Source organism: Chiroxiphia lanceolata, chromosome 1 (assembly GCF_009829145.1).
Source record: "Chiroxiphia lanceolata isolate bChiLan1 chromosome 1, bChiLan1.pri, whole genome shotgun sequence".
Taxonomy (NCBI): domain Eukaryota; kingdom Metazoa; phylum Chordata; class Aves; order Passeriformes; family Pipridae; genus Chiroxiphia; species Chiroxiphia lanceolata.
In genome coordinates this window covers 131,621,660-131,637,257 of record NC_045637.1, presented here as the reverse complement: position 1 = coordinate 131,637,257, position 15,598 = coordinate 131,621,660, and the positions used below count along the sequence as shown (strand labels likewise).

General features: G+C 36.3%; 1 protein-coding gene across 4 annotated transcripts in view; it reads left to right on the top strand.

Moving 5' to 3' along the window:
- VPS50 (VPS50 subunit of EARP/GARPII complex) overlaps positions 1 to 13,839 on the top strand; it is a 78,814-nt gene extending 64,975 nt beyond the window's left edge. For all 4 annotated transcript variants that reach the window (XM_032699444.1, XM_032699426.1, XM_032699436.1 and 1 more), the window contains 6 exons: positions 4,719 to 4,867; positions 5,922 to 6,018; positions 6,165 to 6,323; positions 8,515 to 8,636; positions 11,523 to 11,712; positions 13,088 to 13,839. In XM_032699444.1, coding sequence (XP_032555335.1) covers positions 4,719 to 4,867; positions 5,922 to 6,018; positions 6,165 to 6,323; positions 8,515 to 8,636; positions 11,523 to 11,712; positions 13,088 to 13,207 — 837 coding nt within the window. In that variant the 3' untranslated portion in view covers positions 13,208 to 13,839. The remainder of the gene's footprint in view (positions 1 to 4,718; positions 4,868 to 5,921; positions 6,019 to 6,164; positions 6,324 to 8,514; positions 8,637 to 11,522; positions 11,713 to 13,087) is intronic.
- The last annotated feature ends 1,759 nt before the right edge of the window (positions 13,840 to 15,598 follow it).

The following is a 15,598-nucleotide window of genomic DNA, read 5'->3' as shown; positions in this document are numbered from 1 at the left end:
ATTAACAGTCCTGTAACAGATAATGTTACTGTCAATTGAAGTTAATGGTTCAAGGTATGATTTTAAAGGGGAAAGAAATCTTAGCTAACTCCTATTGACTTAAAGGCATTCCATGAGATTTATTAATATCTTATGAACTTATGCTGGTCTTATACTAAAAATGGAAATTTTTCACTTTTTGATTTATGAGGAAGACATGCTTCTGATTTCAAACTTTTACAAATATACTAATAATGAAGTTTTGTCCAATTATGGCTCTTTCTCATCTCTGCCCTGCTATTGAAGATACTGGTTTAAGATTGATCTGAAATTTCTTTTGATAAATAAATGAAATAGGTTTAGTTAAAAATAAATAAAAGGGGCCTACCAATTAGCAAAACTGCCTTTATTTGCTTTCTTATAGTAAATTATTTGGAATTGTCCTGGCAGCTTACAGTTTTCTGTAAGTAGTTTTCTGTGCGTAACCTACTTTGCCTTAAAGAAATACTTGTAGGCTAACTCAGAAGTATAAAAAATAAAAGCACTTTGAGTATTTGTTTCAAAATAGTTTAGGGTCCAGTTTAATTTCTGAGAGGTAAGAGAACAGTATGACTTTCAAAAATTTGTTTGGCTGCATTGTACTGCCCTTAATATGTGTATCTGAACTTCATAGTCAGGCCCTTGCACAGATAGTACAAAATGGGTTTCATACAGATTTCTGCTTTGCAGCAGCTTCAGAGTTAATAATTTCAATCCTCCAGAAATAGCACTCTAAAAGCACTCTACTCATTCATATCGGCAGGATGTATTAAAAAGAAAACACAGAAAGAGAAGAGTGAAAAAGGGATGAAGAGGTGCTATCCTTTCAGCCTCACTCAGATGTGATTTTTGATTAGGCTAAATACATCAAAACAAGTCCCTGTTTCTGAGTTGCCTATATCTCCTCACTTGGAGTTCCTGAGTGGGGTGTGTAGAGATACTTGCACACATTTGGTCCTTGTGTTTGTCATTTCTAACAGGAATGTGTTTTTACACAGTAATGATGTTCATGTTTGTTCACTGAGACCTGTAAGCCCCCAGCTAGGTACAAGGCATCAATCAGAATGGTGTGATCTGTGATAATTGGTGGTTTGAAAGGAAAATTTGTACTTCTGATTCCTTGCTTTATCTGTTTCCAACCAGCATCCTTATCTTCACAAAATGTAGTGTACTCGTGATACTGCCATTACCTAGATGTTGTCTGTGAATGTCCTGTGTATATAAATAGTTACTTTGAGCGATATTGCTGCATTCAAAAGAGAATAGTGGGGGCAAATAACTCATAAATATTTCATTGCAATGAAGTTTGCCCAAGCAAAACAGAAATTTAGATGAAGTTTCTTAGAGTTGCTCTGCCTTACAGCAGTAGGAAATAAATCATTGTGGTAAAGTATACAAGCATTTCAGTGCAATGTATAGAAGAGTAGATGGAAGGAATTAGTGATATAAATAAGTATTGGTCAGTGTATTTTATATTCTATCTTTGCTTTGGCTTTTGATCTCTTTCCCCAGAAAGTATATGTCTTTTGAGGGAGTCAGTAAGTTAGAGACTGATGGTGCAGAGAAGGAAAATGTAGATTTTTCGTCTGTGCAAATAAGGATTGGTAAGATTTTCTTCATGCCTGACTTTCCAGCCCATTTTGGCTTTGACTCTTTGATGTTGTGGAATGGTACGGTTCTGTTACATTAGTCCCAGTTCTGGAAACAAACATTTACTAAAATGTCACAGCACAGTCCTGCATTACTTAGTGTGGACATACACCCTGTTATGTATGTTTTTTCATACCAACGGCAAGCTCTGGAGAATCTTGCTGTGGAATTTGTCACTTGACATGGCAGTGCCTAGCATAGGATGCAGCTCCTGAAGGTCATAACTAAGGTCTTCAGTGAAATGGTAGTTGTGATCCTTGATGAGGTTTGCTTGGCTGAAGATAATTTCTGCAATTTTTTTAATCCTTGCTTAGTCTCCTGCTGCTTAAAAGAAAAAAAAAAAAAAAGAAGAAAAAAAGAGGAAACACAATTTGTGGTTTTTTTCTTTCCTCTCTTTGAAAAAGCTTTCCATAAGGTGTATAATGACAATGTTTAAGATGCTGTATGAATTGCTTGTCAAAGGAAGAAAACTCTGTGTATACAAAAGAAAGTTCTGACATGACAAACACTTTGAAATTATGCTAGGACTTCTGCAGCTATTTTGCTTCCTCACATTTATTCATTTAGAGTTCTTCGTACAACTTTTTTTGTTTACTTGGCTGTATTACCAAAGTGGACCAGAATAATTTACTGAAGTTTTCTAGCTTATTTAATTGAATAAATTTTCTGGGTTTTGGCAATTGCTTGATCTCTCTTTGGGCGGTCTCTGAGCCATCTTAGTCACTTCAGACTCTCCTTCCTGGGCACTCAAAACAGTTCCAGAGGAGTGCAATTGTCCACATAGTTACAGCTGAGCACCTGGGAACCAGTGGCAGCTCCTGCTGAAAAACTTTCTTTGTATAAGAAAGTGCGGCAGTAAAAATGTGTGTGAGAAGACCAGATTGTTTTACGTGTTTTTTTGTAAGGTAGTGGTTCAGGTTCCCAAGGCTGTGGCAGTGGGCGTGCTTTTCTTTGGTGTCTCATTTGATGTTTATTTTTTTTAGAACATAGTTAATGACTCCTTTGTGTTTGATGTCTTTGGAAGATGCAAAACTGAAAGAGCCTTTCCGATTTAGCAAATCTACCTCCCTGTTGCCTTGGCCTACCACACCACAGGAGGAAACTGTCAACTAAAATCCAAGACAGTTAAAGTGAAACTTGTGAATTTTTGTTCCTCCACGCCTCAAACCATTTTAACAGCTTGGACACTATTATCTTCTCAGTTGTTTTATATTCTTTATGTCACTTTTGGCTTGGCTTTCATCCAAGCAGTAAACACATTCTGGTGCTGCTTTGTCTATGGCAGCAAAGTGTTGATCTTTCTGCTCATTTAATTTTCACCAAGTGCTTACACATTTTGACATAATCAATTTTCACCTGTCCTACCTTTAATTGCTGCAGTATAATAGGTCTGTCAGATATTTTGCTATCAGAATAACCTCCCTGTTGGTTTTCCACTTTTCACCTGATCATCTGTGCAGTATCTTTTCTCTTGGCTTTTCAAGATCTTCAATGCATATTCCTCTTTGTCTCAGTCTTGACATACAGAATGAGTTACACTACCACTAAGTTCCATTGATGTTTCTGGTCCTCATTGCTCTCCTCTTCTCCTTAGGCAAAAGTGTCTGAAAAAACCTGTGTGAATAGCAATGATTCTATTTCAGGTCACTTCTCACAGTTGTTCTCTGCTGTGAAGCCTGGAAGAAACTCATGGTGACTGTTGTGGTCAGCTTGAGCCTATTTTTCTTCCTCCTTCTTTAGTTACTTCACTGCAATTTCCTCTCATTTTATTTCTATCTCCAGTTGAAACAAGCAAACAAACAATCAGCAAACTTCAAGGCTTTTTTTTTTTTTTCATTATCTTGGTTTTGGCTTCATCTTTGTCCAATTTTTTGCAGCCATTTGAGAATTAAACTGATTTGGTTTTTTGAGTCCAACCGTAAATATTATGTTTAAGCATTATTGTTGTCACATTTGTTGTGTGTTCATATGCTGCTTTACCACAGACATGTTGTGCCACTGATCTTGCTTTTGAAGAAATTATTTTTACTACTACTTTGTCACTGTGTTATTGTTATTTATTTTCATTCCAAACATACAGGCTGATATATTGTAGCACCTGTCTGGCCACAGAGTTTCTATCCCCAGAGCCATAAAAGGCTCTTACTTACTGAATCAGTGCCATGTCATGCCTACTGTCTTTATCTGTTCTGGGGTTTATATTACCTTTACTTTGTAGCATTTCTTACCTTTTTATAGCCTGTGTATAAGCATCATATGAGTAATTAATCCAAAGCCAGAACTACATTTATGTTTTCATGTCCTCATGCGGTTTTGGGAAGTAGCCAAGCTTCAAGGGGTGTCCATTTATACATCCACTTAGACCAATATGATAGCTCTGGGAATTTCTTCCTTCTGTGATTCCTCTCCTAGCTGTAACTTGTATATACATGTACAGATGGGGGTTTTCCCTATTTTTTTTTTTTTAATTTTGCAACAGGGCAATGGTGTAACCTGTTTCTTACTACAGTTACTGTTCCCTTGCTGTGAGTATTTTCTGGTTTTCTGCCATCAAGATGTCTTCAGAATAGAAGTTTTTGTGGAATGGTAGCTTGATTGAGTACATCAATTGTATTTTACTTACATTAGCCACAGCTCACATAAACAGTAAAGCCCACGCATAAGTAACATTCCTTTGATATGTCTTCTCATTTGGTTGCTGTAAGATTGAAAATACTATCTGCAAGGGTGAGAAGTCAGTTTTGCAAAAGGCAATTGGGCTAAAGCCTGTTTGGGTGTTAAGGTGTAGTGAGAAGTTTGTTCTCTGCCTTTTTTTCTTATTTTTATTTTTTCCTTAGATACTGATCTATATTATATGATTTTTTTCACCCATTTGAACACTATACTGTTCAAATAGAATACTCTGTGGTTATCTTTAGATTCAGGCTTGATTTAAATTACCCCTTAAAATTCGAAACATTCCTTCATCTTATCTGGCATCTGAAACTGCTCAGCTGGAGCCATCCTTGCTGGTTTTGTGGGTTTTAATTTGTTTAATTCTTTGTTTTTAGGAGGTCTCTGCTGATCCTTCAGGAACTCTCACAGCTGCTGAAGAGAGAAAAGAGAAGGTGCCAAGCCCACATCTCAGTCATCTTGTAGTTTTGACATCTGGCAATTCACTGTATGGTTTGGCAGAGAGAGTGGTGGCCACAGAATCCTTGTAGGTTGTTTACTGTACACAGTATTTTGTAATCATTGAAACTGGGGATTGTTTAAGAAATTGTGATTACAAGCCAAAACCTTCTTGAGAGCTGAAAAATTCCTACATCTTAATGACACTTTAAATACCAGTGATAGAGGTAATTTCTTTATTAAAGATAGAGGGACCTGACCATCTGGTCTAACAACCTGCAAGCACAACAGTTAAATTTTACTGCAGGTAGTCCAGTAACTTGTGCCAATACAAGAAAAACATTTCATTTTAAAGAGGCTAATTTAATCTGTATGGTTCATTTTAACCTTATATTAAGTACTCAAATAATGATGGCTGAGACTCAAAACTGCTTAGTTCATATTGGTTTAGCTTGGATTACCATATTTTTTCCAATGGGTGGAAGCAGAACTGTGAAGAAGAGATTATAATGAGCAAATAATGCAAAGTTACACAGTGGTTTTTATTTGATCAGAATAATAGTAAGGGTCAGGTAGGAATTATTTTTTCCCTACATAAGATGACACTTAAAGATTAGAAATTAATTTTAAAAATATATTTTTTCATTTACTCTTAGTTAGAAATGTATTTCCTTGTTATGTTGTTATTAACAAATTCTACCTGTGACAATGAATATGATACCAAATTCTGTCTTATAGATTCACTAATGTATAAGTAATTAGGAATTTTTTTTTTAATTATGACATGGATTTATTAATATTGTTGTTCACTATCCTGCAATATGGAAATTGCTTGACACTTGGCCACTAGACCTTGCACCAGACTTTTGCAATGTATCCTGAGTAAAACAGAAATATGCATTGTTGGTATTTAAGCCTTAGTCTCTTTATTTCAAGCATTTTCTTTGCAGGCATATTTTAAAATTGTCAGAATTGAGAATACTTCTTGTTATGCTCATGAAATTGATACAGTTCTTCTCAGGACTAAATTTTCCAAGGTTACATATTGTTATTGTCAAATATGTCAACTGTAGAGTAAAAATTGTAAAGAGACATACCAAACATTGCATTTAGTTCACAGTAAATTTTCTTTGCTTTCAAAGGGTATTTCTGGCTGAGCAGTTTGAATTTCTTCAACCTCATCTTGATGCAGTGATGCCAGCTGCCAAGAAGCCTTTTCTTCAGCAGTTCTATTCTCAGGTCAGAATTGTGTAATTACAGTTGATTTTTGAACAGAAGATTTGAAACTTGTACGTTACAGTGCAAATACTTGTACATAGTAGTTATATATTGTTCCTAATAGCCAGAAATTTACTGAATCGAATTTTATTTATATTCTGTTTCAGACAGTGTCAACTGCCAGTGAACTACGTAAACCAGTTTATTGGATTGTTGCTGCTAAAGCCATTGATTATGAACAAATGCTACTTCTCATGGCTAATGTGAAATGGGATGTGAAGGAAATCATGTCACAGCACAATGTATATGTAGATGCTCTTTTAAAGGTGAATACTTTATGAGAAATGGTGTGCTGGAGTTTATAGAAGCATTAAACTGTTTTCAGTGATGATTTTTTGACTACATGGTAGGTGAAAGTGACCACAAAAGTTTAATGAGTCTCATGTCTAAGTCTAAAATTGTAGAGAAATGTGTAGCAAACAGAGTAACATTGAGGAAAATTCAGTGGATAGAGATAATGTGTTTTGTTTTTTTTTAACAAAGTCTATTTGCTGTTCTGAATAATTTTGGTGATTGTCTTAGGAGCTGTAGGTCAAATCACCACCGATAATGATCACACAGTATCTAATTGAAGTTGCTATATTTAGATGTTAATACTTGAAAAGGAAAGTAAGGGAAGTTATTCATCCAACTTCTCAATTGCATTCAGTAGAAGTGGTTATACAATTGCTACGTCCCTTTCTCATTCTTTTATATATGCCTAAATAATGTTTCTAAAGGTCTTCAGGGGGAAGATCTGGCAGTAGTAGAATTATACTACTACTATATCACAGAGAAACTGAAATTTTTATAGTTTTATTTTAAAGATGTGTGAACTGTGTATCCCAGAAAAAGCTACACATCTGTGCTGAATAACAGTTTCGATAACACCTTTGTACTTTGTAGCTCTTCTCTGCCTGAAAAAAAATCAGGGCAAAGAAGGAAGAATTTGACAGAGGATATATTGTTGCACTGAATTTGTCAGAGTCTTTGTGATTACCCTTGTTTATACTGCCATGGCTTTTTGATATCAGTTTGTACTTAAAATAGTTAATCACTGGGGTAAAACTTTTTCCTTTTGTGAGTGTGCAACTGCTGATGAATTTGCTTCAGGACAATCAGGTCTAATACCATCTAAAACCAATTCTGGTCTGTACATTAGATGGCTAGTACTAATTACTATGAAAGCTTTTAGGTTACTGCTGAGCAATTAGTGATTTGCTGTGTACACTAGGACTCCAGGAATGTCAGATATAGGTGGTGTCTATAAGTAATAATCAACTACTTTCAGCCATGTGCACATATATGCAAAATCCTATATTCAGAGTATGTATGGAAGCAGATAAAATGGGGAAAGATGATTGTTCGAGAAATTGATTGTCGTGGAGCGTTAGGCATCTTCAGAAGTGGGAGTTGTATGCCAATTAAAGCATGACGTTGTGGTACCCTACTTCTTCTTGCCAAATTCATCTTTCAGAAAATTTGTGTTAAACACCAATTGGTTACTGAGATTCCTTTCTGATTTTCTTCACTTACTGAATTTTTGATGAGGAAGGTTATAAGAAGAAATTAACAGCCTTGGAATGAAAACACTTTGTTGGACAAATATGGTCTTAATAGGCTGCACTGCAAACTGCTTTTGCTGGTTATACAGAAGAGTTCATTATCAGTCTGCTTTATATTTAAGTAATTTGATACATTTTTTAAACAATAGAAGCATGAGTCACCGGCAGCAAACTTCTGTTTCACTTTATTTAAGTCACAAAATCATTGTAGTAGTAATTACATTCAGTTACGACTAGTTTCTCGCTCCTAGTATCAGCTCAAATCCATCCAGGCCATTGATGTTTCATGTGGAAACAGGTGCCTTCCCTTAACCTGAATTGTTATCTGGTGCTGCAGTGTGCTCCTAAACTGTTAGATTTGGCCTCTTTCAATGGATGCTCTCAGCTGCTTTTAAAGCACTGAGGAACTATCTAGTCTGAAAGGTTGAAGAATGAAAAATGGTTACAATATTTCTGAGCTTCTCTTTGAAAGCTGATGGGGTGGGTATTTAGAGGGATAAAGAGATCATCGCTGGATTTTCTTCAGTGGCTGTATATTGACTTAAAGAAGTTAAATATGAGTTTAGGGAGTGAGACAATGAAAATGACATTTGAAGGATAAGCTACTTGGTTCATTTTCAAAGGTGTCATTTTCACAGAGAACTACAGCCCTGGGGAGCAGAGCAGCATTTCCTTTTGAAAAAAAAATCACTGAGGTGATGTTGTGAATTATATACCAGAAAGTGGTATGTTTTCTACTTTAGACATTAATCTTGTCTATTAAGTAATCTGTGTCTATTAAGCTTCTTTGCTTTGCTGTTATTTTTCAGTATTCTCTTTCATGTGCATCTCTAATTCTTTGTTGTTGTTGTATGATGTATAGAGTATGATCCATTTTTTGCTAAAAGAATAAATATCTTTTATATTTTACCAGGAATTTGAAGAATTTAACAGAAGGTTGAATGAGGTGTCTAAGAGAGTCCGTATTCCCCTGCCAGTCTCCAACATCCTTTGGGAACACTGCATACGCTTGGCCAATAGAACTCTAGTGGAAGGGTGAGTAGTTCATGAAAGTCTTGCTTTTGGGTAAGTATGTCTGTAATGATAACATATATTTTATGGAAGTTCTAATTTTGTAGTGCCCATGTGCTTTTGGGGAGCCTGAAAAATAGTGCTTAACATACTCCTTAGCAGCTGTTTCACAGAGTGTGGCCCTAAGCCTAAAAGGGATGGTCTTGTTCCTAGATACCTCTGAAGAATGACATCGAATGTTTCACTGAAGCATTTGAAAACATAGTGCTCTTTCAAAGCTACTTCTGTATGAAAATTATCATTTCCCAGCAGGGCAAGAAGAAAGTTAAAAGGGTAATTGTCAGCATCTCAGTGATGATACAATTTATCTTAGCCAGGAAGAAAGATGGAGTTGTCAACCATAGCCATCATCTTAGAGTAGCCTTGGAACAGGATTTTTCCAAATGCATCAGGAAAAGAAAGGTGTCTTAGTTGGCTTGGTCAGTAGAAGCTTAAGCACCTTAGGAACTGTAACAGCTTGCTTATCCCTCTCTTTTTTAATCAGTGTCCCAGTCTTTCCAGACTCAATATTGTAGCCTAAGTATTGTAGACCTTTCATCCACTGCATTTATTTTTGTGAGTTTGTCCCTTTGCTGCATATGTCTGGGCTCTCATCACAACTTCTTCTGCATCATAGAATGTGTGCTGTCTTCCACTCCTTCTTTCCGTATTTCTTTCCTGGTTATCTTTACCCTATGCACTTCCTACTACCTATTTTATTTCTTTACATCCCACTCTCCTGCTGTCTGCTCTAAATTAGGACCTCAACAAAACATCCTTCTTCTCCAAGTGTTAGCTGCCTTTTGAGGATTGTCAGCTTTCACTGTTTCCATCAAACCATCATTTTTTAACTCATGCCCATTTCTTTTCATGCCATGATCCTTTTGCAGTCTCTCGAGAGATCAATTTCATGTTCAGGGCAACTAAATCCAGCCATGACCTCCCTCTGGCTTCTCAATTCCTTCATATGACATATGACCTATACAACTATCTTTCCTTTTTGAAATTTTATTTTCCACTTATCATACCTCAAATCAAAATAAGTGAAATAAAGACTTCTCTCTTCTCCTCTCCCTGCCCACCTTACCTTTCAAGTCAATAACACTCAGGCAATCACTATCAACCTCCTTTCTCTCAGCCTTTGTGTTTTGAACTTGTTTTCTTACATCACAATCTCACTCATCTTTTGTGACTTCAGTGTTCATGACCCACTTCATTCTTAGCTCTTATGTCTTATTCCATGCTGCAATTTTGGTTCACGCTTATAACTTACCATGAAACTTTCACTTTAACCTAAACATTTCACTGGCTGGTCAGGGTGGATTGGGAATACCTTGCTGATATAATTTGTCCTGTACCCTTTCTGAGAGTGTAAAGAGGACTCATTATCATCTCCTCTCAAATATTTGCCTGTAATTTCTCATTCTTGCCCAGTTCTTCTTTTCTTACATATCTTGTAGTTTCTTTTCCCACTGGGGAAAGGGAAGGAAGGTATTCTGAACAGCTGACTCCTGAATACCTTTGTAACTTCTTTCATCTCTGTTTTCCTTGAATGTAGGGAATTCAAGACCTGAAGGAGGTGGTTTTCCTTCAGTTAGCCAGTCAACTGAAATTGCTCTCATTAGGCTCTTTACTGAGTGAAGAATCATCTCCACTACAGTGATATCTTTCTTTGAATTTTAACCTTCCCTATCTCCACTTTCTCTGCTGTCTCTTGTTTTCCAGCTGGCTTCTTGAGCCTATTAAGAATCTTCTTCTAATCTTCTATGAAGATTAGAAGTCCTCCAGAGGACTTTTGTATTGGTGTCCTCTCTTTTTGCCTCTGTTATTTTTGCATTCTGCAAATTCTTTCTACATACCAACTATAAGTGTGAAATTTCTTCTTACTCTTAACCTGATTTTGCTGCGTATCTGGTTTTTAGCTGCATGTTTCTGCTGCATCCATTGCGTCAGACCTGATAATCTAGGGACTGTACAATGATAAGGGCTGACTTCATCAATCAGTGGAAAACTGAGCTTGTTCTACATTCGGTAGAGGAGTAGAGTGGGGCAGGATTATAAATTGTGGCAGCAGCCTGTGGGTGAACTGGATTAAGTCTCTCAAGAGACTGTGCCCCAGACCAAAGCCTTTTTATTCCCTGTACACAACTGAAATTGGCATTAAGGGCATTGCAGTGTCATTTCCTTTGATCTTGACAAATGCAATTCCTTACCCATTTTAAAAACCGCAGAGATCCTTTTCCTCATTTGTTGCATATCACCCCACTGTAATCCTTGCTAGTATTACCTGCCTTAAGCTCATCTAGTGTCTTCTCTAGCCTGTCACCAGTTTTCTGTCAATCATTAACACACTAAGTTCTCAGAGAGATTAGGCAGTGCTGCCACCCTTTATCCTCTGGTTATTGTGGCTGGTTTTGAGCAAACAGCTTTGTGCCTTTCTTTGATGTTCCCACTCAGTTGAACAGTTCTGGTGACCACTCCTAAAGCAGTCATAGTACCTTTCAGACTTCAGTGGTCATGATCGTGTGAAACCACTGTCCAGTGTGCTGATGGCCATCGATTTAATTTCCTCTAGCCCACTTACAGTAAGATGTTCAATGTAGAATTTTTATTGGCTTTGGGAGGGGCATGTGTTTTTTTTTAGTATCACTGGGTAAAGTGGGGTTCTGTTTTATGACTGCGGCTAAGACGTATCATAGTAATGCAAATACAGCTCTACAGGAGACATCCTAGAAGTTCTTGTCTGCTTTTAATTTAAAACCATAATTATGTTCCTCCTCAAGGTTTGAAGGGCTAGGTTAAACAACTTTGAGAAGCAAAATTAATTTTTATTTCCTTGTAAGTTTTGCTTTCCGCTGTTTCTCTTTTTAGTTATGCCAATGTAAAGAAGTGCAGCAATGAAGGACGTGCCTTGATGCAGCTGGACTTTCAACAGTTCCTAATGAAACTAGAAAAGTTAACAGACATTAGGCCTATTCCAGATAAAGAATTTGTGGAGACCTACATTAAAGCATACTACCTAACAGAAAATGACATGGAACGCTGGATAAAAGAACACAGGGTAAGAGTTAAATTTGCATTCTTTTATTGTCTATCAAGAAAATTCACCACGATGATAAAATCATGCTAACAACTGTAAATAATGTGTTAAAAATTAATATATACATATATGTGCATATATTAATTTATTATGATAAAATCTGTGTAGGAAGAAGTATAAATGTAATTGCATGTGTGCATGTATGTGTTCATTCTCACATGAAGTCAGTATGTATTTGTGTTGGTTTAACGTCTGATGACTAGGAAGGATGACTAAACCAGTCACAGCTACCTACTGTATCCAAAAATGTAGAGAACTAGAGCAAAGTGAAATTGAAAACATTTGTGTGCTGTTCAGAATATGCCAAAGTGCACAACTCCATCATCAAGACGTAGGGTTTGAAATTGCACCATAAAGTTTTGCATTGCCTTTTGGAGTAGTTTGCTTAAACTAAGCTGTAAGGCACAAGGAATAAGAATAATTGCTTTTTCTTTCCTTATTTAATAGTGCTTAATCAGGATTGACATTGCTCTCTGAGATGTCTTCATTTAGCATGCTTTCATGATAGCATAAACTAACAATTATAACAGCACTGTGTAAGTAGTGGTCACATGCTATTGGAGATGCCCGTTGTTGAAGTGAAAAGTCTTTTGAAGTGGAGCACTTGAAATTTGTATTTTGGGATTACTTTAAATCCCACTAGAAATGAATGAAAGAAATTTGTCTTTAATATAATTTTCCTTGTTTTACCTGGAGTCAAGAGAGAGATTGTGAGCTGTTGTTTGATGACCTGTGTGGAAAAACTCTTGTTTAAACCCATTAGTGGAAGCTGTGTTTTGGATAGTGTTAGATATAAAGGTAATCCTGGCAAATATGGTGTTTTCACAGATGTTAAGAATTCTTGTCTTAACATTTTTGTCATTTTTCCCTCCTTTACCATGTACTGAAATTAACATTGTTTGGAGACTCCGTAGACAGAAGCATTTAGAAGCTAATTGGAAATGAAAAGACAAAATAAAAAAGATCAACTTTTGTCACAGTTTGTGTTAAAAACTTAACCATTTGCACACATATTTCCCACCATGCCTCCCAAAGAATGGAAAAAATATTAAAAATTGATTTATATACATATTCACAGTTACTTTCTGTGAACTCTGTCCAACACTTCTAAAGTCTTAAGCATTTTCCATTATAATCTGCCATGTAGTGAAATACGTTTTTGTCCTCTGCCTCAACTCTGAAAACTATCCAGACCTGACTTAACTACCGCTTTAAATCTGCCTTGTGTACTGACTGCTGCTATGTGAAAAGTCCACACTGAGAATGTCTGCATTTTATTAATTTTCTATCTTTGGTGTTTTTTTCTGGCGTAACATGATCTGCTTTTGTTTGCCAGGAGTACTCCACTAAGCAGTTGACCAATCTGGTGAATGTTTGTCTGGGCTCCCACATCAACAAAAAGGCAAGACAGAAGCTGTTAGCTGCCATTGACGACATAGACAGGCCTAAAAGATAACTGGAGAAAGCTGCTTTCCTTGTGACTTGTACCTTTTTCTGTTCTTGTGAAGCATGCAGACAAATCTCCCATGAACTAATGACAACATGAAATGTTGTGCATGACCTTTCTTACCAACATTGGAGGCACTCTGAAGTGACATAGTGTTCTAAAATATGACTTTTCTAATCTGTAGAATTCTTTTCTGTTTTCTTTCTTTCTTTTTTTTTTTTTTGTTACTTGCCCTTAGTAAAGGGCCACTGTTTATGTATCATTGGTGAGCTGTATATTTTGCAAAACTTATACTGTAAGTAAAATCAAAATCAGAGAGAAAGACACTGGCTTAATATATCATTGATGCTCTTTTTAAATAAAAGGGCTACTTGAAAATATGATTTCTGTCCTCCCTGCTTTTACCCTCAGAAATTGTGCTATATTATGGACCAGTGTAAAATGAAAGGAAATGTACAATATTCGATCGATGTATCCTGCATGTGGATTAAGAGTGCAGATCAACTAAATAACTCTCATGTTAAAGCCTCTCATCTTTATGTGTATTTAAAAATGTCTGTTTATTTCAGAATTAATTTAGTCATATCAAAATTATTGACTTCATATTAATAGAAGGTAATAAATACTGTACACTAGTATGATTTCTTTGTGAGAGTTTGTTTTTCCAATTCAACAACTCAAAATGTCAGCAATAATGCCAGGGAATTAGAATAATGTTTTTCTGGCTGAAGTTTTGGATTGATACTAAGATCTTCCTGTTTCCTGCTCTGCTGTAGACATCCTGAGTGATCCTGAGCAAAACAAAATGGCTTGGCTGCATATTTGTCCTAGAAATCAATTTGTCAGAGCTTCACTGACTAGACTGAAGTTTTCAGGTTTGCCCTTGGTTTTCAGTATGTAAAGTTGTAGAAATTTTATTTTTTATTACATAATAAACTTTTTGCAGTGCTCTCAGACCTTTTAAAAGGAAACACTGAGCTAATAGGTAAAATAATTCACATGGATGCAATCCACTAATGTATACAACATGCTAAATTCTCACTTTGTGATTCATACTTGCTATTGTACTTTAAATTCAGACATGGGAGAATCAGGACATACAAATGACAGCAGTAACCTAGTGACAGAAAATTGTCCCTTGGATCATCAATTGCTCTTCTCTGTGGCTTAATTTCCTCTTCAAAAGTATACTGAGCATCATTGTGTGAGTTCAAAGAAAGCCTGTGTACAGTTTTAGAAGAATGACAGAATTTACATTTTAAATATTGACTGTGTGGTATTCAGCTTCCTTGTTTATCTGTATATTTTAAAGGAAATAAGATTTAAAACAAAATTTAACACCATTCTTTATTGACCATGCTGTCATGTCTAGTTCTATTTAAAACTTGCTAAGCGGTTTGTCACCATGTAGGTTGAAGCTGAATCACTTTTACCCTCATTAAAAAGGTGGTTCAAATGAAAGTGTGGACTTTTGTGTCAGCATATCTGCCCTGAAGTCAGATCCTGAGCGAGAGCTCTCAGAAGAAATAGAAACGTGTCAGAGACGATTAGTGTAAAATATGTTTCAATTTTCTTCTCTTGGATGAAATAAGAAATTCAGATATCTTTACCAGAGCTTTGGTGAGCTGAACACATGGTTAATTTCTCCTGAACTGCTTAGGTCACTGTAATTTGATTGTGTACCAAAAGGTAGGAGTATAAGCATTGACTGGAATGTAGAGTCAAGGTGAGCGATTGCATGAACCATAGTCAGCAGTGATTTTTTGTAGTGTACGTATAGTTTGGCTTCTTATTTTTAAGTAAGCCCCCAAATAAAAGAATGTACGAGATGCAGTGTTAAACCTATGCAACAACTGTTTGATCTTCATTCATATATGCCTCAGAAATTATATTTTCCACAGAAGCCTTCCCTTGCTCCCCATGATTGATGCTAAGGGCAGAGCCACGTAGCTTAGTGGCCTACATACACTCTTAGATTTAACTGTCACATTGCCCTGTATAGAGTCAGGAGTTGGACTCAGTGATCCTCCTGGGTCCATTCCAGCTCAGGATATTCTATATTCCATGGTCCTGGGTGACTAATGAAGCCAAGTTTTCACTGAATGCTGAATTGTTAACTTACTAAGGGTCTGTTTCATAGTTTCCATCCTCCGATGTGAGAATTTTTTACAAACCATTGATTTTTGAGCATCTTTGTGCATCTTCATTCTCCTGGGCAATAAGAAGCCTCTTATACTGCTTTTTGTGCAATAGAGAATATTGCTTAAATATCGTTTATGTTTTAGAGGAGAGTTACTATAATAATAAGAGAATTTCCTTCAGTCTCCAAGTAGAATGACCAGCAGTGCAGAGGTGGACAGTGCATCTATCTGTCCTTCTTTAGGACAGATTTAATGAAGA